General features: G+C 42.1%; 1 protein-coding gene across 7 annotated transcripts in view; it reads right to left on the reverse strand.

The window, feature by feature from the left end:
- The window catches only part of ELMO1 (engulfment and cell motility 1), a 547,361-nt gene that overhangs the window by 373,758 nt on the left and 148,652 nt on the right, over window positions 1–24,951 (reverse strand). For all 7 annotated transcript variants that reach the window (XM_067746730.1, XM_067746728.1, XM_067746734.1 and 4 more), the window contains 2 exons: window positions 14,523–14,573; window positions 5,197–5,366 (listed from right to left, as the gene is read on the reverse strand). In XM_067746730.1, coding sequence (XP_067602831.1) covers window positions 5,197–5,366; window positions 14,523–14,573 — 221 coding nt within the window. The remainder of the gene's footprint in view (window positions 1–5,196; window positions 5,367–14,522; window positions 14,574–24,951) is intronic.

Raw genomic sequence — 24,951 nt, forward strand, 5'->3', positions numbered from 1 at the left:
ACAATGACAATTGTTATAAACACAAACACACATAGCTATACATACACCCAAACATCCTCATCTGTGTCATCTATATGACAGAATGCGGAGGGGATTGATAGTTTATACAGCAAATGTGGTTTGTTTTTAAGACAATTACTTAAGGGCTTTACATATCTCTAAAACAACTACGGGACTCTTTGACCTGTTCCCAATACAGCCAATTTCGGAGAAATGACCAACCAAGCAAATAAAAAGTACTTATAAATTCCCCAGATCAGTGAAAGCTCCTCAAATACCTCACTGCTATTTTTCTTAGGAAAGCTAGAATCCCTAAGGAAACGCCAGCCCGGTATTGCCCAGGGTGTTAGGAATGGACATACCCCCGATATGAATGGTAAAGTACAAATTAGGACACGTCAACAAGCTATGGGGCTGTTCTTAATTTAACACAGCTTCAACACGTGTATATCCTCTGAATCGGGAATTTTATTCCAACAGAATAAATATTCACAGAGATTCTGCTGAAAGAAAAACTGATGAGAGAATGTTCATAATCCTGAAAAAACCTGAAAGCAGTGTAAATATCCAACAACAGGGGAATGGTTAACTCTACTCTGCATATCCTTGAAATTCTCCTATTACATTGCATATCAATTGTACCTCAACAGAGCTTTAAAAATGAATTAATAGGCAGATAACAAAAATGATGAGGGGAATAATATTTAACCACGTGGGAATATTGTTAGGTACAAAAAGCAGGCTACAGAGAGCATGAATAATATAATTCTACTTTTGTAAAGCCAGTGTATGTGTGTGCGTGTGTATCTAAAAGCATATACAAAAACAATATACACCAAGATGTTAAAAATATTTGTCTCTGGAAAGGGAGATTACAAATGACTCTTATTCTCCTCCTTCTGCTTATTTATACTTATTTTTTAAACAATAAATGTATTTTTTTTATTAAGGAGAAAAAGCTAATTCAAAAAAAATGAGTTTTTCGTAAACATGTGAATTTAATTTCTTTCACTCTTAACTTTTCTGCCAGAGTGTTGCTACTGCTTACTCATATTCCAAGGGCATAATTTTCCTGTCATGTTGCCAAGTGGGAAACTATAAGGATCCTTTCATTCTTGGAAATGTTCCCCCTGTTCTTCTGATGGGTGAACAGTAGAAGGGCACAGGGTAAACTGTCCAATTGTCTATGTGCATAGCAGCATAGAAAAAGAACACAGTGTTTTGTTAAAACCCAAAGAAAAGCAGTGTTATTCACTACAATGGATTTAGAGTTGCAGGTACAATATTTTTTCTTTCAAATAAAATAAAATATATAATTTCTGAGAAATCTTTACAAAAAACCACTGCCCATTCCTTAATGGGCACCATTTCCTGGCTCAGGTTGGGGAAACAAGTTTCCCCACAAATTTATTTGCTTCTACATCGATGTTTCAAGCTGAAACTAGACATGGAATTTCAAAATTCCACAAGAATGGAAAGATTAAAATTCAAGTTTTAGACACTGTGTTCTGCCAAAGTGACACTTCCCCTTGCTCCTTTGTGGCTAATTTTCCCCCCATCGTCGCTCCTGGTACCAGCTGGAGAGAGACCTTTAAAAGCTCAGCCTTGGGCAATGGCAAACAGGCAAGTGTATCTTTGAATCTCATTACAGCTCAAAGTAAGCAGAAAAATTCCAGCTACATTTCTTCAGTGTTTCCTAAAAATTTCCACAGGTCCTGCTCAGGAAACCTCTGCCCTTCCCAGCTGGAAGTCTGCCCAGGAGTCATAAGTAAATGCCTTCCAAATTGTAGGGTCTATTTAATTTGTGCCGTTTATATTCCAGAGGTTTCCTGTTAATTAATTAAAGTCTTGTTTAAGTTTAATTGAGAAGCCGGGTTTCCTTTTAAGAAAAGTGTCTTTCTCTTTTCTTTTTCATCTGAGCAAAAGATCTGAAAATAGCTGTGCATTAAATGAGCAGCTTCTTAGCATGAGTTGCAGGACCTTGCAGAAGGAAGGGAGGAGGTTGTACAGCACCAGTGCCCTCTTTCCTCCATCCCTAAGTGTAGCATGACCTATAACTTATATAAAATGGTGATGAGGGCACACACTAAGGTGATTCAGAGAGACATCATCCCTTCCCAGTAACATAGTGTGTTGGGAAAGTGTAAGAGACAATGCAAACCGGAACTCACCCAAGATCTGGTCTTGAGTTTTGCTCATCTGTCTGAAATCTGGCTGCATGTAACAAATTGGGATGGCTTACAGATTATAAGTAATTAAAATATTAATGAGGATGATACAGTATAGAAAAAAAGAATTCAGTTACTGTGGTCCACATAAAGTAAATTCAGTATTAACATGTGAAACATAGAGATATAATTCAGACCTCCTGTCCCCAGTGATCAGTCTTTGGGTCACTCAGTAAGTCAAGATGAATTATAGAGTAAGGCAACAGCACAGATGAAAAGTCCTAATGTTGACAAGACAATACATAGTATCAGTTTTTACTCTTTCTCTTCTGGAGCACAAGGTGGGAGTGTCCCTTTGATGAGTCTTATCAGCTGAATTGTGTCCCCCCCCCCAAATTCATATGTCGAATCCCTGCCCCCAGTGCCTCAGAGTGGGACAGTATTTGGAGGTAGAGCCTTTAAAGAGGTGATTAAGTTAAAATGAGGTCATTAGGGTGTGTCCTAATCCAATCTGACTGGTGTCCTTATAAGAGGAGGAAATTTAGACACACAAAGAGACACCAGGGATGCTTGTGCTCAGAGGAAAGATGATGTGAGGACTTAGGAAGAAGGTGGCCATTAGCAAATCAAGGAGAGAGCTGCAGAAGAAACCAAACCTGCCAACACCTTGATCTTGGGCTTCCAGCCACCAGCACTGTGCGAATGTAAATTTCTGTTCTTTAAGCCACCTGGTCTGTGCTATTTTGTTATGGAAGCACTAGCAAACAAATATAATGAGAAAATAAAAAAGTAAAGCCCCTAACATGCATTTTCCCTCATTGTCAAATATATAACTGCCAACCTCCAGAGGTACTGGAGCTCAGCTCCAGTCCTCTATTCAGGGCGCATATCACATGGACTCTGGCTATCAGCGTATGTACCACTGTAATTGTAATTAATTGCAATTCTGATAAATTTGGAAGTATTAACACAATGTCATTCTGAACATTCCAGAGCTTAAGCCCCTGGATACTTAGGTATTTGTGGCAGAACCACCTAATATTAGCAGGTTCCATTATGACTGGCTCCGATGCAGTGTTTTTGATACATCAATGGCTGGGACTTAGATAAATCAATAAACATGAGGACAGGTTTACATTTTTATCTAACACCTTGTAAATGTGATGGAGGCAGAAGCTCCCAGGGCTCACTGTCCCACCAGAAGCAGTGGTGGGCGTGAAGAGGGGTCTACCACACGTGGCAGTCCCATGGAGCTGTCCACAGTTACCAGGGAAGGTGGCTGCAATCACAACTCGCAATCCACTGCTCACTAGTAACAAGGAACGAGGGATCTGATACGCGCTACCCTTGATTTCAGCTGGAGCGTCCACCAAAGACAGAACCCTCTTTCTCCTTTTCCTTGGGCCAGTCTCCTGGATCCTTAAACTAATTTAACTCTCCTCAAGCTGTTTCAAGCTCCAACCCCCATTTTTCAGTAACCACTTTGGATTCTGGTAACACCCAGGATTTGAGATTCTCTGCCCTACTCTAAGCTGATGTTTGCCAAAAATGTAATGAGCAGAGTTTTAGTCATCATCAAAAAAATAAATGATACCTGTCTACAATTGAGCCTTTCCAGATCACCCAGTCCTGCCTGCCAGTCCTCTTGGATTTGACTCCCCTGCCCCCATTCACTCCTAGATATTTTCTCTACTTCTTTATGAAGGCCTCCAACTCCAAACTCTAGAGAACATTCTTATACAGGAGATATTCTTGCTGTTATAAAACATGCTCTCTTTGAATGAGGGGAAAAAAAGAACCTTCATTAGTGCCAACTACAGAGGCTAAATAATGCCAAGTGTAGGAGGAGACAGGAAGGAAGAAAGGAAGGAAGGAAGGGAGTGGGTCAAGATAGGTCTCTACCATGTACAGTCAGCAGGTCATTCTTTAAATCACCACGTACTGAAGAGAGATTTAACTGGCCCAGGTTTACACCCCAATTCTAAATGCTATTTATTCTTTCCTAACAAATGCCTATCTCAACTCTGCACATTATTTATTTAGCAAATTACTATGTAGTTAGCTGGCTCAGCATTCTCACATGCTCTAACTGGCATGCTCTAACAGTCTTCACCAGTTGCACCTGACTATACGGAAATGAGCAGTGTCCTGTGGACCCTACCCTGGTATTCTGTGGTCAAGGGAGTTATCTGTCCACACATGTAAAAGCTAGACCCATCTGGCTCTGTAGCCAGAGAATCACACCAGAGATCAAACCCTACCCTGAGAAGGTGAGCTCCCCAATGCCCATTCCTTCCTTGCTCATGGTAGAACTCAAACTCCTTCAAGGCCCATTCACTGATACCTCCCCCCGCACCCCCCTATAAGGTTCCATGAGATGTAACTGGTCCAACCTCTAGACTCCCAGCCCTCAGGAGGAATTGTACCTCAACTGAATTCTGCCTCCATAAATATTTAGATGGCACGGTTCACATCATTTAAAATTTTCCCAACTTCCACTTTTTTGCACACAATGGGTACCTAATAAATGTTTATTGTACTTAATGATAAATAATTAAGGACATGTATTTCATCAGTCAAGTGTTAATTTTTTAAAAAATTACTTCAGGGATGTTATTTTGACCTGGTTTAAGACTTTGAAACATAAGGAGGTATTCTAACTTTTTAAAAAAATGGAGTCAGGGAAGGAAATCTTTTTTTAGGGATAAGCAAAGGATGTGAGGGATTTATATTTTGAAGAATTATAATTTGTGTTGGAAAGGCCCTTAGAGATAATGACTAATATTTTTCCTTATAAATCTAAAATTTCAGAGATTGTCTTAGATAATGGCTAGTTGGTGGGTGGAGAACATAGTGATACATTACGAAACCACAGACCACACATTATCTTAAACGCCATTTTTTTTTCCCTGAGCCTAGACAATTCCTGGCATTTAAAACTAGAAATTGCAAGTACAAGAAAAGTAACAAATACCCAAAACATTACAAAGTACAGGACAGATTGGAAGTCTAGGTAAAAGATGCTTACTCAGTGCCGCTTTCAACCATCTGCGTGAGGAGAGAGATGCCATCCAGATTGATAAACTCCTGGGCAAACGTGACATCCCGGGAGAGGCTGGCCAAGTCCTTCAGGGCCTCCAGCTTGGCGTCCATACTCGACGACTGGATTCGTTCATGGAGCTGGTGGGCGTTTTGAGCCTCACCGGGGACAAAAACAAAGCACAGTATTCACGGAGGAAACCACAACAGACAAAATATTAACATCTCATTGAGAAATGAAGACTCAAAGGCCAAAAGCACAAGACCAGATGAGTATTACAAACCAAGGGCAGGTTTCCAATCATAATGACTCCACCTTCAGGCAATGCCTGTCAATTTCACAGCGGGAATCAGTTGCCCTCTTTTGACAGGACCCATATTCCCATCTCAAGGAGAAGCAAGAACCCAAGAACAGTAAAACCCCAGAAATGGAGCGGGTATGGCAGTGCGGAGGGGAGAATGTTTACTTTTTAAGTAAAATTATTATCTATAAATGACAGAAAGCTATTTGCTTAATTAAGCAATTACACAAATTTATACAGCATGTTCACCCATTCCGTCAATACTCTGAGTAATAACTGCCTACACACAATGTTTAAAAGCTTCATTAGACACCCAAATCATCTTTCTGGGTTTCGGAAAGTCTTCCAGCACAGCACAATGCGGCTTGTAAATTCCACTTTTCAACAACTCGTGTTTCACTGTGCATTAGCTATTGCCTAAATAATTAGGCAACCAAATTAGCAGCTTTGTCTCCAATTAAAGTTCCCCTTTTTAAGGCATTTGCATGTTGCTTCTACATGCAGGACAGAAGTATACTGGAGGAGCTGAACTTCTAGATAATAATGTGTCTTCTGTATTTCTCATTCACCCAGTCAAGATTTCCATATCTACCTTTCAGTTGGGACAGAAGGTAGGAAAAATAAGATAATAAATTTTTCTGCCTGTGTTTTTGCTTAATAGAAATAACTGAATATCTTTGTAGTTATTAACTCAAAACTGCAATGGTTGAAGCACTCTGCCATTCTCATATTCTCCTTTGAAACTTGTCATATTTCTGAGAAAGGGGAAGAAGGTATATTTGACCCCAACAATGAGGCATCTTCTCCCAAACAGAAACTGATTAGAAATATCAGAGGAGCCCCATGTGAACTATAACAGGGCTAAGATTGCAGAGCAGAAAAAACAGAACCCACACAGGAACTGTGAGCAAAGGGACTCCACCCCAAGTGCCCCCTTCCTCCCTGTCCAGCTTCCCTTCACTGTCACCTGGAAGCAGCCCCGCAGAAAGAAGGGGATTCAGCAGGGAAACCAATGCAATCCTTCAGTGACCAAGACAGATGAAACCCATACTGCTATCACTTGGTCAGAGACATATACTATGGTCTCCCATGTAATTATAACCAAAACTTGACATTTTGCATCAGAAACTAGAATAGAAGAAGGAAGCAAAGGAAGGTGCAGGAGAATAAGAACCTTTCCTACTCGTTCACTGATACCCATATAGCTGACAAACGGCTCAAACCCTAAATTCCATTGTTTAGAAAGGGAGAATCACTTTATTTATCTTTCTACATTGTTCAAAGATGTACCATTCTCCAAAATTTTCAAATGCAGATACAGCATTAACAGTAACATACAATATTTAAACCAAGTGAGTCACTTTGAATTCCTTGAAAAATACATTTTTCTCCCAGCAGGAAGTCTGCATTTACTATAGAGATTATGATAATAATGAGGACTCAAAAATGATTTCATTGTCATAATTAATAGTGTTTGGTGCTGTTAATACCACTAATAAAAACAGCTGACAGTTACTTAGAGATTTTCAGTTTTTGGCCGCGCTGCGTGGCTTGCAGGATCTTAGTTCCCCGACCAGGGATCGAATCCAGGCCCTCGGCAGTGGAAGTGCGGAGTCCTAACCACTGGACTGCCAGGGAATTCCCACCTAGTGTTTTTTATGAGCCACTATTCAAAATATCTTCCTGAAGGACTTCATTCAATCTATCAGGCAGGAGCTTTCATTATCTTCATTTTACAAAGGAAATGGAAGTGTAGAGAAGTTAAGTAACTTGCCCAGGGTCACACAGCTTGTCCATGCTGGAGCTAAGATAGAGCCTGGGCAGCTATGCCCCTTCAAAATCAAAGACAGAATCCTCACTCACTGATTCAACAAATACTCCTGGAAGCTTACTCTGAGCCAGGCGCTGCTCTATATATTTAGGATTCTGCAACAAACAGGAGGCAAGCTTCTTGCCCTCCTGGAGCTTACGTCCTCGAGGTGGGGGGCAGACAATAAAACAAATTAATAGTAAGAAATTAAATATCGCTGAGTTCATAGCAAAACCTAAAAGAGGAATGAGATAGTGACGGATGGCTTTTTAAGATGGAGTGGTTTTCAGGGACAAGCAGCCTAAAAAGCAACATTGATGCAGAGATCTGATTGCCAAGGAGTCAGGCACATCAGGCAAGGGCCGAGGAAGATATTCTGGGCAGCAGGAATGGTTAGTACAAAGGAGGTACAGGAGGAACAAGTCCGTCATGTCTGGAGGGACAGAAGGAGGACCAATGTATCTGGGGTTGGAGAGCAAAGGAGAAAGTGGCAGGAGGTGAGGACAGGCAAGCCGACTGGGCCAGGCGGCCTAAGGAGTTCATGAGCAGCGGAGCTGGAGGAATCCTGGGTGGTGATGAGCATCCCTGACTGAAAGGATGCATTTAGATATCTAGACAGATGTGTGGTACCTTTGGAGCTCTCAAAATAGCATTAGATTCAAACCCTGGAAGCCACCAAAATGTTCAACAATAGGACAATGGTTAAAAAACTCATGATATAGTCATAGGATGAAATATCATATGGGATTAAAAATGAAACTTTCAGAGAATATAGGATAGCATGGGCACATCTTCATGATGGAATATTAGGAGAAAGGGGAGGATGCAAATATATTTTCTTGTTTGAGGGGCAGAGGTATATGTGTATGGGTGTGGGCGTGTATCCACTGGAATGTAAAGGAGAAGAAGTATGTCAGATTTGCTCACCACTTTATCTCCGGTACCTAGAACAGAGCCTGGCATTTACCAGGAGTTCAAAAAAATTTCACTAAGTGCTTGAAGAAATAAATGAATATTATGCACACATATTTGCATAAATACAACCCAAGGAAACAAATCAAGATATGACCCATTGTTATTTATGAATTGTAATATTCTACATAATGTTTTGTAGCAGGCTTCACTTTTCAAATATTCCATGAGTCTGCAATATTTTTATGTTTGGGGGGAAATCTACATTATTAAAAAATAAAATAACCTTAGTTCTGATTTTTCAAGCAGGTAGCACAACTGAAAAGAGTCTAGCAGCTATATGGGTGATTGTAGCAGATAGTAAGTTTTATTTTCTGGAATTGTGCTAAGGATAGAAAACAAGTTTCGCCTTGAGCCCCTCAAACAGCTCAGTGTGACTGCCTAATGTCCTGGACTGAGAAAGTTCTGGGCCCGGGCTCAGAGGGAAACAGCCTCCGAGTGATCACAGGTGAACACAGAACAGGTGTGTATGGTACAGGTGTGCCAGGTATTTACCATCTCTGTTCTTTAAGGTCCTACTTAAAATTATTCCCAAGAAACTTCCAGAATGGTTCCGGGTCCGTGATCCCAATTAAGAAGTAATCTAAAATGTCCTTAGGATCACAGGTTTCACAGATATTTTCAAATGTACACTCAATATTGCCCAGCAATCAGACTACGCTTTCCTAGAATGGCTGCTATGTCCCTCCAAAATGACTCCTTCACACCTTTTCTTCTCTCCTTAAACTCCCCCATCCCCTGCTTCCCTCACACCAGTGATCTTGCCTCACATTTTACTGAGGAAATCAAAGCGGTCAGCCAGGAGTTCCTGCACCTTCCTACTTCAAAAAGCACAGCCAGAGTTCCTTCATCTTCTTATTTCCAAGGACACGGCCCAGGGTCTCTACTCTCACGCTTTGCTTCTTCCTGATTCTATGCACCTGGCCCCTATTTCCTATCCAAGGTCAATCTTTCCCTGCAGCTCTAGAGCCCTTACCCTCTCACCTTCTCAGGTATTCTGCTTCTGTTTTGTTCCCCTTTCACCCGTACATCAGTTTCTCTCCCTGCAGTGGATCATTTCCAGCTGCAAACATATCTAATAGGTTGGTCCTGTCTTAAAAAAACAAACAGAAATGTACAAACCTTTGTACATTGAGCCAATCAATTCACTTCCAGCCAGGCCCTCATTTCACTGCTTCCACTCTCTGCAAAAGTTCTGGAACAAAGAGTCGGTCTAAAGCTGCAACTCACCTCACCTCATACTCTCTCTTCTCCTCACCTCCACGAGGCTTCCACCCTCACCCCTGCCTCCGCGGACAGCAGCTCCATAATGCTACCAACACCTCTGTGCAGCACACCCTCCTCGCTCATCTGATCTTCCTACTGTCTCAGCAGCCTTCAGCACACCTAAGTGTTCCTTTCTTTCTCCTTGAGGCACTTTCTTCTGTTGGCTTCTTGGTCAGCTCCTCCTCCAAACCTGAGAGTGTGCCCAGGGCCCTGCCTTCCCTGTGGCAGACAACCTCACCCAGCGCATGGCCTTCCATGCCACGTACCTGTGATGGCTGGCACACCTGTATTCTCCAGGCTGCCCGACACACATTCCTAACTGCCTGGTTGACATGTTGTGCTCATGGGCACATAACAGGCATCTCGAACTCTTCATTTTCCCCTTCCCAAACTTTCTATTCCAGTAAACAGCACTACTGTTTATTGTGCCCAAATACCGGGCCATCCTCGCAGCCTCTCTCAAGGGGCACCACATCCAAAGTATCAGGAAGTGCTAGCGCTTGCCCTCTAACACTCCTTCAGACACTCCGCATCCTTACAACGCAGGCAGCCCGCACCATCTTCATCTCCTGCCAGGACTGCTGCACTGAGCTCCTAACCTGTCCCCCTGCCACCTACAGTCTGTTCTTGGGCAGCAGCCAGAGTGATCTTGTCACTCCTCTGCCTGAAAGCCTCCACTGGCTTCTCTCTGAGTTAGGCTCATAGGGCAATGGAGAGAAATAGAACTTAAGACAGCTTACAATTCTTTTCAAGTTTCTCAGCTCCGTGGAGAGAAATTGGTTCCAAAAATTTTAATGGCCTCCCTGTTAAGAATCTCTGCTAACCTGAATCCACAGAGAGAGTGAGATAACACTGCTTTTCTTTTAGCTAGGGTAACTGGCCCCCAAAATCAGTGTGACAAGCCCTCTGACCCAGATGCCTCTAATATCATTTCTCCAAACGAGAGAGAACAGAAAGGCAGGGTTATGCTTAGAGCTGACAAAGCAACAGTAGATACTGGATCAGCAGTTTTATTTAATATGTCCACACGGGCCGAATGAGGGATAAAAGGCAAGAAGAGCTCGGGTCATATATAAAACGGCTCTTAAAAAATCTAATAGTTTGGAATACTGGAATGGTTTTAGCATGGAATGTTATGATTCACCTCTTGTATACGGTAGTGACATTATGATATGTATTTGTGTGTGTATTTATTTAATTAAAAATAACACCAGCACATGGTATAGAAATATGTAAGTACTACCAGAAGTTATAAAATGATAAATAAAGTTAGCCTAATGTTAACAGTTTCTTGTGTCCCTTGAGAATCATTTTTATCCTTTTATCAACATACATATATACCTCCTTTCCCTGTGCATAACGTTGTCACTCCATACACAATGTTCTGCAACCTGCTTTTGCACTTAATAAAATTTTTAGATGCCTCTGAGGCAGCATAACACATTCTTTTTTACAGCTACACAGTATTCTATCACATGGTTATTACCTAATGCATTTAACTAGTCCCAACTGATAGACAGTTAACAGGTTTCAGTTTTTGATTACTGAAAGCAATGACGCATACAGCCCTGTATGGGTGTGTATGGTGTGTGTGTGTGTGTGTGTGTGTGTGTGTGTGTATGTGTGTGTGTGTGCGTCCTGCAGTGCTTTTGTGAGTCTATCTATTGGATAAATTCCCAGCAGTAAAATTGTTAGGACAAAGACATACGTATTTTAAGCTTGGGTGGATACAGCTAAATTGCCCTCCAAAGAGGCTGTACCAATTTGTACTCTTGACACCACAGCGTCTTTGCCTCACACCTTGGTTATCTAGGAGTGTAGATTTTCATCTCTTTTGAGAGAAAGATTGAGTTTTTTCTTTCATATGTATCTATATCTATATAGATCTATACAGCTATAGCTAAATAGCCATATATAGATCTATATAGATCCATCTATCTATATATATCTATAGATAGACTATATAGAGAGATTTATAGATCAAGAGAGAGAAAGAAATCATCTTTGTTTATAGCTTTTGGCCATCTGCTTTGGGGGCAGCTAATTTATTCATAAGAGATCCTGCAGATTGAGGAATTAGGCCTCTATTTATCATGCATGTTGCTAATTGTTTTCCTTAATTTGCTGTTTTTGACTTTGTTTCTGGAATTCTTTCCAAACAGGAAGGTTTTGTAGGGTGGTTTTTATTTTTTGGTAGTCAAATTTATCAATCTTTTTCTTTATGACTTCTGGGTTTTGTGCCCTACTTAGAGTGGCTTTCCACACTCCAAGACTACAAATATATTTACTGTGAAAACTTTTAAAAACAAAAATTTCAGGAAAGTGAAAACAATGGTCTGGGAACGCACGCTTCTTCTAACAGGAACACTAGCCAAAATTTATGTAAAATATTCTTTATGCAACATGTGACCTCAGGTTAGATTTCCATAGGTATTATTATCATGGCAGGTACAAGGGCACACTACTTAGCTGCACAATCTGAAGGTCTCCAAACCCTGAAATGCTCAGAAATTCACACACATTTGTACACATTCCCTGAGTATGTTCATGGCTAGATTTTCATGATACTGGAGAGATGGATAAGGATAGGACACCTACAAAAGACACGTGTTTAACATGGTCACTAGAGAGACTGTCTAAAGATGTGCAATGCAGAGGAAGACCATCACCCAAGTGTCGGACTTTTAAAAGAATAAAAATGCAGGTTGTTTTCTTCGATCTTCTCTTATTAATGCCCTATTTTGTTAGGAACAATCCAGAAAGGATAGTTCTATATAGAGAAGGACTGAAAATAAATCCATCAACAAAAATACCATCACTGATAGAGTGGAGGTGAGACTCAGCCCAGCTGCACATGGCCTAAAACAAGAGTGTGTGTATGCATGTGTGTATCGAGTGTGGGCATGTGCGCGTCTTTTCTGGCTACAGGGAGAGTTCAGCTGAGGTAGGTGAAAGGACTTGTAAAAGCTAGCGCAACACTGCTTGCCAGTTTCTTTATGGTACTCTAATACCTCCTAGCAAATTTAATAGAGACAGCTGTTTTTTTAAATATATTTTTATTGTGTATGTAAAAAGTGAAAGAGTTAGCATATGCTGACCCATATTTTTCAGGCAAACACAAAGTAATTTTTTAAAAAATCTACCAGCAACAAGTGAAGTTTACAGATCCAAACTACCTTGATTATAGTATAATTCCCAATTCTATACCCTGTGGCTACAGTCAAATCATAAATGCTTACTTAAACTGCAGGTGCCTGGACCCTATTCCTAGATACCATTATTCAGCTTCTCTTTAAAGGCTCAGACATCAGCATTTTAAAAATTCTACCAACGATTCAGGTTTGGGGACCACTGTGCTCTGGAAAATGTAAACCAATCTCTTGTAGTGAATTCCATCGTATCGTATTGCCTTGTGCACTGGCTTTCACATCTCTCCATTCACCGTGCTGGGTATATGAAGGGCACAAGCTCCATTGTCCCCAGTGATGCCAAGTCATGCCATGGTGTTAGTACTTGACTTTTCAGATGCTGACAAACTCCACCCTGCCCAACACCTAACATTCTTTCAAGGGGTAGCTTAGCGCTGCAGAAATTTTGTTCATGAACCCACGGCAAATAAAAAAGAGAATTGACTTCATTTAGTGAAGACCTAGATTTTTAACAAAAAGCAGTGCCTTTCTAATTCTGAGATGAAACAAAAGGCAAGGTGTACTCTTTCTGCCCATCAAACAGGTGAATAATTTCAGCAGGATAAATAGGAACTACAAAACCCAAATGAAACCATGGTCTCTAAAGGTCAAATTAACATGAATTCATGCTGACTAAAGTAAGAAGATCAATGCTAAGGCAGACAAAAATGTCTCAGCTCATCATGTAGCCACTGAAAAGTGAGTATGAATCATAATTCCCATTAAGTGGAAAAGAAGGTACCAAAAGACAGTTCAGCCAACGCCAGCGGCATATTCTTATGGAGTCCATCACTGTGTTTAGGCTCGAAATGTTACTGGGTAAAATGTTCAGGAGTTTGTAAGCCTCTCTTAATGTAATTTTCGACAAGAAGAATTTGTGGTGGTTACAGTACCCACAATTTAATTTTAGCCAGATGCTTTTCCCAATTTTTAAATTTATTTTTAGCCTACCACATGGCTTCAGTGGAAACTGAAAATGAGAGCTAGACACAGTTTTCATCACATATGCAAGTGAAAATAGTAACACTTGGTGTATTTTGTGCAGATTATTTTTTAGGAGAGCAGTAAAATGCACTGTGAAAAATACGTAGTTTAAATATGCTAATGTTACTACCCAAAGTATCTATAAGCCAGCAAGAAAGATCAAGATAAGCAACACAGTCAGCTATAGTAATCTAAATATACTGCAGCATTTTGTTTAGCAGCTTTTATCTGGAAGACTTTAAAGTGTTTTGTTTTTTTTTTCCTAGAATCAGCTGTCAGTGAAACAGCGTTAAGTGGCAAACATTTCTTAAACTATATTTTTATGAATTGTCATAATAACTGACCAAAACTAGAAAATGCTTAAACACTCTCTCTCTTTCACACACAGACACACCCTCTGACTTCAAAGGGAAGTAACGGGCTGTCTCTAGTTTTATTTCCTTTGTTTGTTGTCTGAATTTGTTCAGATGGCCTTAGGTGGATCTGTGGACAGGTAGGTAAAAACCGATCGGTACAGCTGAGTTATCCCATCGGTAATATGAGAATTGCTGAGATGACCCCCAAACTCAAACTTTAAGATCAATTTACTTGCACATAACCTGGAACAAAAAATTGCCCTTTCTGTAATGGGAAATAGAAGGAGGGGCATTCCTGCCAGTCCAGAATATGAGGACCGTCCAAAGATCTTTTGTTTCACACAAAAGTCACCGTGAAAAATTAACATCCCATAATCCCTTTAACAAACTGCAGATCAAAGACTTTACTAGAAAGCTACAAACAAAGATCAACTTACTGGAGATGTGGTTAATCGAAGGATAGTGCCATTTTTTATTTCATTGCGATTCTGGAAAAGAAAAAAAAAATCTTTGTAACTCTTCAAGTGGACGCTTGGGAAGGAAGAGAACAAAGGTAAATATAATCTAGCAGAGACTCTATATAATAAGCATTCATATGATTCAGTTTATTCTCACTTGAGTAATTTTTAGTTATTTCACAAAGAACTTTAAACTAGGTCCCAGATGTACTAACTTTATATTTTTCCCTTCAATTCTTTTTGTTTAATTTAATTTTTATTTTATTTTGGAGTATAGCTGGTTTACAATGTTGTGTTAGTTTCGGGTGCACAGCAAAGTGATTCAGTTATACATATACATATAACCATTCTTTTTCAGATTCTTTTCCCATATAGGTTATTACAGAATAGTGAGTAGAGTTCCCTGTGCTATACAGTAGGTCCTTGTTGATTATCTATTTTATATATAGTAGCGTGTATATGTTAATCCCATACTGTTAACTCATCCCTCCCCCCCTCCCCGACCTTTCCCCTTTGGGAACCATAAGTTTGTTTTCAAAGTCCGTGAGTCTATTTCTGTTCTGTTTCTTTATACCAAGTCACAGACAGCATTCAGTATAGAGGAAGTGAATATCAACTCAGAAAACAGGAATACGGGGCCCAAGGACAGCAATCAAAAAAAGCAATTTAAAAAGGTTATTAAGGGACTATGACCCAGCAATACCATTCCTACATATATACCCAAGAGAACCGAAACTGTATGTCCACACAAAAACGTGTACATGAATGTTCATAGAAATGTTATTCATAATAGCCAAAAGGGTAAACAACCTGAATGTCCATCAGCAGATGACCAGATAAACAAAATGTGGTAAATCCATACAATGGAATCTTATTAGGCCATAAAAAGAAATGAAGTATTGATACACACTACCGCATGGATGAATCCTGAAAACATCAAGTGAAAGAATCTAGAGGCAGAGGCCACATATTCTATGATTCCATTTATCAGAAGAGGCAACTCCATAGAAACAGGAAGCAGATTAATGGTTTCCAAGGGCTGGCGGAGGAGGATCTGGGAGTGAGTGCTAATGGGTTCAGGGGTTTTGGGGGGTGATTAAATGTTCTAAAATTGATTATGGTGATGATTTCAAAAATCTGTGAATAGAGTAAAATCCAATGAATTGAACACTTTATAAGGTGAGTTTTTTGGTACGTGAATTATATCTCAATAAAGCTGTTCTTTTTTAAAGGAAAGGTTAGAAAGGAACCTGGTTTCTTAACATTTGCTGGTCCCTACTGCATTTTGCGTTGAAGTTAAGAACAAACAGCATCAATGAGCGAGCAGATCCCAAATCGGTCCACCTCCACGTGGCAAGTGTATTTGAGGGGAGCGTCTTGAAACTTTCACTTAGCATCTTTGGCATTGAAGGGAGAATTTCACTGGTAGTTTTCTTTTCGGCCACCAGAGTACGCACCATGCTCAGCTTTCAAAAGTGGGCCTTCTGGGAGTCACAACACCGCATCCCTCACCCTGGAGCACTGAGGCCAGGAGGTTAATAAAGTGCCTTGTGGGCCCTTCTCCTGTACCGTTTCAGACAAGTCCCAAGCTAGAATTTGCTCAGGATGCAGCAGGCACGCTGAATTGTTGGGAAATTTCTCAGGATGGGCTGCCAAAAACACATAGAACACTCACTCTCTCCCTCAGCCAATTCTGACTACTTATTGGAAAATGAATTTTGTAAAAGAATTATCTGAAAGCGAACAGGCTTCAGGCCAATACTCTCTCCCAAAGAAAACCTAATCTGAACGTTTTATACTGAGTTCACGCCTGAAAACTCCATACTGACGGATCCAAACCTTCCTCGGGCAATTTCAGCGCAATCTAGAGCATCCCCAGCCAGACACCCTGGGCCACCTCTTGAGAGAGCAAGGTCTTCATTACCCGAAGTGTGCAGGCAAGGGCTGAATAGCCACCTGGCAGCCAGGCTCAGGTATGAGATGGTGAAATGAATTTCAGTCTTTTAAAAAAAAAACCCTTTCAACTCTAAAATTCTATGCCTCTGTGAGAATTGGAGAGGAAGACCACAAATAGTAATTATAGAATTAAGGAAGCCGGACACATAGCATACCTCTTTCCTGTCAGGTTCTAAATGAAAGAGAGTCAGAAGATGAAAGGCTAAAATACCTCCTTTATTAGTGATTGTGGAACACAAGGCTGAGAGTGAGAACCAGCAGACAGATAACTAAACCCTCAGGTTAACATACCCGTTGAGGTAAGACCAAAGGCAAGTTCCTTCCCAAGAGGAAAAGGGGACCCAGTTTATTCTTCCCAAATAATGAATCAAGTAGGGAAAGAGGGTATGAAGAAACCAGGAGGGTTTAGCAATAATCTCTCCTCATGAAAATTAGGAGTGACGATGAAGCATTCCTAATAAAAGCAATAAACTAACATTTATTGAAAGGCACTGGGGTGAGGGTTTTTGGTTTTGTTGGAACGCTTATTTAACCATCATAGTAACTTGATGCTCATTTTAAAGATAAGAAACCAAAGCTACCAAGAGGATAAATTATTTGCCCAACATCATGGAGGGGGAAGGGCGGACTCACACTCATCAGGGTGGGGAGCATATCTGACACCAGATGCTGTGCTCTCTCTGGAAAAGGTAAGAAGATCTAGATCTTGCCTTTATCTTCAAGGGGGGAGCTCATCACCTGGTCAACATATATGAGAGCAAAGAAGTAAGAACGGTATTAACAAATGCTCTGCAGATTTCCAGGTGTTCCCTGGGATGCCCTGGGCACGGGGCACCGGGTGGGAGTATGGCTGGGGTGACCTCAAGCAGTTGACTTCCAGGCCCCCATGTTGGCTCCTGCAACGTTGACTCCTGACTTTCTGGGACCCAAGTAGGAGTTCTTTGAAGAAAGGGTCTTGAGGATTGTTTAAAACAAAAGCAGTGTTAAAACCACTGACAGGCAGGGCTGGGTTCAAACGACCTCCGTCTCGCACCAGCTTGTGTGCTCAGTGCGAGCTACTTAACCGCTCTGATCTAAGTTTTCTCTTCCCTAATATGGGAAGAACAAGTCATCGCTTAGAGGATGTAGTAAGAACCAGACATGACAGATGATCTGTGCCTGGCCTAGAACTGGTTCAAAAATGAGAGCGATCTGGACTATTACACCGAGAGCAGCACGCCTCCCTTCCCAGTTGGCAGTCCATTTGCCCTCTGTCTCTTCCTTTTCCCTAAAAAGATGTTTCTTAATCAGCATTTTGTATTTTGGAATAAAAAAGATAAGTAGAAGAGCCACTATTATATGCATTAAAAACGTTAAGGTCCCGACAGAAAGGTAGATAAACTGAAAGAAATAGGCAATGGTAGACATCTGCTTCAGAGACTATTCTATCAGGAAGATCACCTGGATTGCACCTCATCTGCCACAGACTGATGACACCCTTTGCTCTCCAAGGCTGTCTAACTTGTGATGTAGACAAAGGAAAAGGCTTGGACTTACTCTTAATTTCATAAGTTCCATCCAGACGCTGCAGCATCATTTAAGAGTTGGATTTCCAGATAGGACAGTCTCAGTTGGACCCACATTTCACTTCTCACCTGGGGAATCTGCTACAAGTGACACAGCTGCCCTTTGTGTCAGTTTGTTCAGGTGTAAAATAAGGAGAACACCTGTCTCCTAAGGCTGTTCTGAGGATTAACTGAAACAATCCATTTAAAGTGCTTAGAGCAGAGAATGGCAAACACCTTGCAAACACTCACGAAAAAAAGTTAGCTGTTTATCATTAGTGCAAAAATAACATCTAAAAAGCACAGTGCTGCATATGCATATTTGTTTTTAGCTAGTCTCTCTCTATATGTAATCCAATCAGTAAAAAGAATAGTGCCATCTATGTTATCCTGAGTCTAAGACTTTAGGAAGTCAGCAGCACATATCCAGCAGAATAACAGTTAGCAGCTGTACGCCTCTTCTATCAGCAGACCAGCATGGCTGAGGAGGGAGGTCTAGCACACAGCGGGCTCCGCATCAAAGGCTGGGGAGCTGCCACTCACTCTTTTATCACAGTCTCAGGCCTCTAGGTCTGTTTCAGAGGGGCCTTCTTTGATGCAGTCCTCCAAGCATTCAATAAGGGCTGTGTGTGTGTGTATGGGTGTGTGTGTGATTGTACTTCCTTATCCTGTCCATTGGCTGCCGCCCTCTACCCGCTGACCATCACCTCTCGTTGAACCCTGACCGATACACCTCTACCTGCCGAGGCGCTGCCACAGCTTGGCCTGGTACTGTTCTCCCTTAGTGAGGTGACTAATACACTGGCCAGCTTTGCCTCATCAACAGGTTATGCCACTGACCTTTGGGAAGCAGCTTTCAACAAGACCTATCCATCAGCATTCAACAGAGTCAAGGTCACCTCTCTCGGGCCAGACAAGGAACACCACTAAATGACATATAAAAGCACATGGGGAAGGAACAAAAAATAAAAGTGAACTCCCTCCCTTCAAATGGAGAGGGGGATTCTGCAATAATGAAGAATGTATCCATCAACTCACTGAGCCAAGAAACTGTCCCATGCCCCTCTCTAGGAAATCAGCCTTTAATCTCCGATTCTCATGGGATCTTCACACCACTGGCTCTAGAATCACCATGAGTATTAAAATGCAGATTTCCGGGACTCCCCAGCTCGCCAAGCCCACACTCAGGGACCTGGGACTCTCTATTTTCACTCTGCTCCCAAGTAATTCTGATGAACAATAAAGTTTAGAATCATCCCAGTCTAATTCATAAGACTATGCATCACATTTAGAGTAAGTATTCTGAAATTCGAGGTAATAAAGTGAGGCAAACGAGACTAATGCCAGCTCCTCAAAACTGAGGAGGAGAAAGCAGCAGAGAGAACATTTCTGCGGGGTAACGTCCTAACGGCACACAATGCACAGGAAGAATGACAAGGGGCCCAGTGAAAGCCCGCTAAAGCCCCACTGTCCCAGTTACTCCTAAGCCAGCAGTGGCAGACTGTGCTAGCCCCTGACATTCACAGGCGTCTCGAGAGGATGGCTTTGTGTTTCTTCACAGAATCAGCTCAGTGACTCGGCCTCTGTGTGGACTGGATAATAAGATCCTGCAGAAAAACGTCACTGTTGTCATATTTTTCCCTCTGAAATTTATCTCAGTATGCCAACTTTCTATGTAGCCAGACAAATTAGGAATCATTCCCTGGTCAAAAATTCCAAATTCTACCCCTCTTCCTGCTATTGAGCAAGGAAAGCAGGAGGTCAGAGGGGGAGGCGGCGGGGGAGGGGGCACTTACAACCCCACAAGCCCGGGAAGCTCCAGGATCTTTTCTTGGGCTCCTTCTTCCCCTCCTTGCTCTGTCTTTGTCTATCACTGTCTCTCTCTCCTGATGTGATGAGGCCCTTACTTTGGATGTATTACTAGGAAATAAGGCTGTTCTTCGCATCCATTGCTCAATCATCACAAAGACTGATTTTGCATGTAGACCTGATCCTTTCCATCCTTTATGTGTCTATTTGCATGATCTTCAGATCTCTGGGCTGAAGGAAATAAGTGAGGACCGCATATGACATGCCGGTTGCTAGGTTACAGAGCAATGCCTCTAGACAGAGGACTACAGGTCTAACATTTGAGGAGGAGGACAGAAATACCCTAAAATAAATCTGAACCCGCAAAAGCCAGGAAAAAAAGGCTGAGAGGTGAGGTGGGGAAAAAGGATAAGGAAGAAAGGGTGGCAAACTATTCTAAATGTACATTTTCCGTAACTAATATTTCAGCCTTCCCCCAGGGGTCCTTCCCATCAGGGACCACATTCCTCCCCCCACCCACTCCTCAGCCCCATATGGCTTTAGTAGCTCATCATCACCCGTGGATTTGAAGGATCTTGCTTTGACTTCTGTTCCACTCTTTCTTCAAGCCTCTAGCTAGGTTCTATTCTCAGTTATTGTGTTTCTTTAATCACTTTACTTTTCACAGCACCCATGTACCATTTACACAATTCCCCAAACCAAGAGCAGACAGACAAGACAGGTGTTAAGTAAGATTCTGTTAACTACTTATTTGTGCTGTGTAAACACAGACCGGACCACTTTGCTCTCTTTCTACCTGTAATAAGACCTGGGTGGAAGAAGTGGAGCGAAGCGGTCAGACAGCCTGCAGGAGCCCAGGGAGTCTACAGGGTGTGGTGAGCCCAAGGGGAGGAACAGCAGGAGAATGCCTGCCTCCCTTGGCATTTTAATCAACTACTTGTAGGAGACAGAGAAAAAGAACAGTGTTTTTCTGGAGAAGAACATGCTTATCTTAAAGCAACAGGCACTATTAGATGTTCACTGCTGCTTAAAAAGAGGCACCCTTTTAGAAAGTCAGGGAAGATGCTTGTTTCCTCAGCCACTTTCATATGGCAGGAGTGAGCACACACCTGCCTCTACCTGGTGTCCAGGCCCCAGGACCAAAAGCTCAGGGTAGAACCCAATCCACGTCTGTGTCCCTCTAACACCCTAGGATAAGAATTGACTGAGTCCAATCTGTTAAAAAGTAATAGGACTTCCCTGGCAGTCCAGTGGTTAACACTCCATGCTTCCACTGCCGGGGGTGTGGGTTCTATCCCTGGTTGGGGAACTAAGATCCCACATGCCATGTGGTGTGGCACAAAAAAAAAAAAAAAAAAGTAATGGCAGGTCACTATTTAGATGGAATCCACCTTGCAGTCAGAGTAGCCAGTCCCTTGAGCACAGAAGGTGATGGGGATCTTTCTGGCAATACCGACGGTGGGATAAGCACCAGCAGAGACATAGTATGAGTGTCAAAGGATGCGGACGTGTATTCATAGACTCTCTTTCACTACAGGTGCTGTGCTGGGAGAACAACAAGGTGGTGAGGACAATTGACCAGCAGGGGTCTGGAAGCCTGGAAAGCGCAGTGAACTGGAAGGAAGGAAGCTCCAGGTTGAGCCTGGACCAACTGACTTCCAATGTGACCTTGGGCAAGCCCATTGGCTTTAGTTTCCTCATCAAAAGAATGGAAGCAAGGGGCCCAGCACCCAAGGTCAATTCTCTTCACTTCTCTTTTATTCTCAATACAATGAACAAAGAGGAAACATTTAAGGCTTTTGAGCATTATGACCAAGGGGATGTTTCAGAGAAATAAATCTGTCAGCAGCAGCGAATTAGAATGGAAAGGGAGTAAGTTAAGGAGATCGGGCAAGGTGGTGGAGGGTTCCAACAACACACAGCTGCCTCCATCACTGCAGGGCTTGGCACTTACTAAGTTAGACCCCAGGCTCCAACCATAGGACTCCTGGCTCGGAGCACCTCCAGTCTCCAAGTTCACAATCCAATAGATAAACCCAAGAACCGAAAAGCTAGTGAGTAATAAGTTCTATGACAAAAATATGTGCCTTTCCTCCCACACATAACTTGAAGGACAGTAAATAGAGACACATTTTTCATGGGTTATTTTGTAATGTTTAATAAAAGCCTTAAAAATCAAATTTTATGAATTTTTCCTTTGGAAACATCAGAGAGGCGGACATTTTACAAAAGATGTCCACTGAAACATTGTTTATAACAGAGAAATACAACTAAAAGCAAGCCCAAGTGTTTCAGTTATTCATTTATTGTCTCTCAACCCTAAATCCAACATTCTTGGCCTCACTTTGTATATTGGAGATGGACCCTGCAAGCATTTCCCGTTTGCCATCGTAGGAGAATGTTAAGCTTCACCAAAAGAGAGCATTGGAATAATCCTGCCTGGTCATAGAAAGGCAGTTCTCTTTTGAGCCACCATTTTAGTAGTAGTAGTAGTAGTAAGTGTAGAAGTCCACAGGTCTGATCCACCCTCAGGCCCTACTCCTACCAGAAGCCACTTGCAAGCAGCTCTGCTTACTCAACCTTCCAGCAAGACACACTCCCATAGTTCAGCACGGGCCTGCATCCTTCATCACTGTGGTGATGCCTCTGTGGTAGCCATGCTCTCTTTGAAGAGCCCTGGGGAAGGGGGCCGTGCCCCCTGGGGGGTCTTTAGTTCTTAAATTGCCCTCTCCTCCTCAGACTAGAGGCCACAGCTACTTTGCTACAACTGCTCCTTCTGGGGACCCACCAGAGTCCTTTGCTACCCCTTTGCTCGCAGTTAACAGATTCCACTAGTTACTGATTTTTAAATTAAATTTCCCCGGTTCAAATAATGATATTTGAACTGTATCCTGACTGAACCCTGACTGACATACCAGATCTTCCAAATGTCACTTAATATGAAGGAAAATTTAAATAAAAATGGTAAAGCAGGCCAATGATACATGATATAGCCATTAAAGTGTTGGTATGAAAGAGTGTTTAATAATATGAGAACATGTCACACTGTATTGTGAAGTATGTGAAAGGAAAATAAAAATGGAGTCCGTATTGTGAAGAGACCTCTCTAAAATGAAGCTGGGGACCTTTAAGGAAGTGTGACCTATGCACATGTCACACTGGATGGAATCTGACCTTTTGACCTGATGAAGGGATCCAGAACACCTGCCAGAAATTCAAGATACTTATCGGACCCTTATCCTAAAATAACTTGTGATGGTCTATCGACTTATTGGACCCCTTTCCTAAAACAGCTTGTGGTTCCTTAAGGACAAATATTTTCTGATTCACGTCAGAGTCAACCACAGTTCTCACCCCAGGCAACCTTTAACAACCCTGTGCCTTTTTGTCTTTATATGCCCCTGACTCTTTCTCTTCCAGAGTTACCCCAACCTGTGTCTTCCGAATTGCAATTCTTAAGACCCCCAATAAACTCTTTTCTTATTTGCAGCCTCCTGAATTATTTTTTTAGTTAGCAAGTGAAAAATGTAGGCTGCAAAACAGTATTGCAGTATGAGTTCAAATTGATGGAGTATGTGTGTAGATACTGATAAAATCCTGGTGCCCAGGTAGATAATCAGGTGAACAATGCTCTCCACTTGCAACATGTGAAAAAACAAAAGAAATTAAGAAAAATGCCTGATACTGTATTTGCCCAACCCAGCTAACGAACATTGGCTATGTTTCTAGGGAAGAAAGCAACCTCCCTGGTTTTGGACAGAAGGACTTGCACAAGCTGGGGTGAACCACGTCGACCAGGCCTTGCCCTACAGTCCCATTTTTCTATTCATTTGAGATAGAGACTTGATTGCCAGGCCCTCCTGCTATCAATTTTAACCTACCCCTCAATCAAATGACATGTGCAAATGTTTAAACCTGGGTTGTGATGGGCAAATTAGAGCCTGTGGTCTTAGAAATCCACAAAGTTCTGGAGAAGAGAGATGCACTTACAGGAAAGAAGCTCATGCTTGCAAAAAAGAAAGATTTTAAAGGGCCATTCCAGTGGCATTGGCAGGGATCACTAAGGTTGCTGCTACAGCTGGGAAAATACCAACTCCATGGTCTATTCTAGGCAAAGTCGATGCAAACAACAGACTAAGGAGTGAGAACGAGACATAAACCTTTAGAGTGGAGGAGAGCTATGGAGCAAAGTGGGATGGAAACACAAGAGAAGGAAGAGTGACCGAGTTTGCTGGCTGCTTGCTGGCTGGCTTCAAAGAGACAGTGTGGTGTCACCTGTCATCCTGAACATCACCTGCTGTGATGTGAGCCTCCCCCACACTGGCATCAGATGGGCCTGAGTCAAACCTTGGCATCATCACAGACAGCTTTGTCACCTGGGCATTTGGCACAGAGCCTGGCATATAGCAGGTGCTCAGTGAACATTCGGTAAATTAATACATGGGCTTGACAACACCTCCGAGCCTCCCTCACTGCTGCATGAAGACCGTCACACCTAGGCCATATGGTGTTGTCATGGGCATTAAATTAGACAGTCCTAATAAAGACCCTGCCTGGCACACCGGAAGGACTCAAAACATCATCCATAAAGAAGAGGCAGCTGGGCTCCCCTGGTGGCGCAGTGGTTGAGAGTCCGCCTGCCGATGCAAGGGACACGGGTTCGTGCCCCGGTCTGGGAAGATCCCACGTGCCGCGGAGCGGCTAGACCCGTGAGCCATGGCCACTGAGCCTGCTCGTCCGGAGCCTGTGCTCCGCAATGGGAGAGGCCACAGCAGTGAGAGGCCCACGTACCACGAAAAAAAAAAAAAAAGAAGAGGCAGCTTAGGTACTGGGTAATGAAAACATGAAAAATCTGCCAGATCAAGAAGGGGGAAGGCAGAGGAAATATAGGTCAAGCCATTCTGCTCCCTGCCCGGAACACTGCAGGGCAGGGATTCTTTTTCCTTTCTTTTTGCCCCCTGGTCATGGATGTTTTGGCCGTCTGGTGAAGCCTATGGGTCACTTCTATAAATAACGTTTTCAAATGCATAAAATAAAACACATGAGCTTGCAAAGAAACCAACAGTTACCCAATTTTTAAAATTGTACCATAGTAATAT

Source organism: Pseudorca crassidens, chromosome 8, assembly GCF_039906515.1.
Source record: "Pseudorca crassidens isolate mPseCra1 chromosome 8, mPseCra1.hap1, whole genome shotgun sequence".
Lineage (NCBI taxonomy): Eukaryota > Metazoa > Chordata > Mammalia > Artiodactyla > Delphinidae > Pseudorca > Pseudorca crassidens.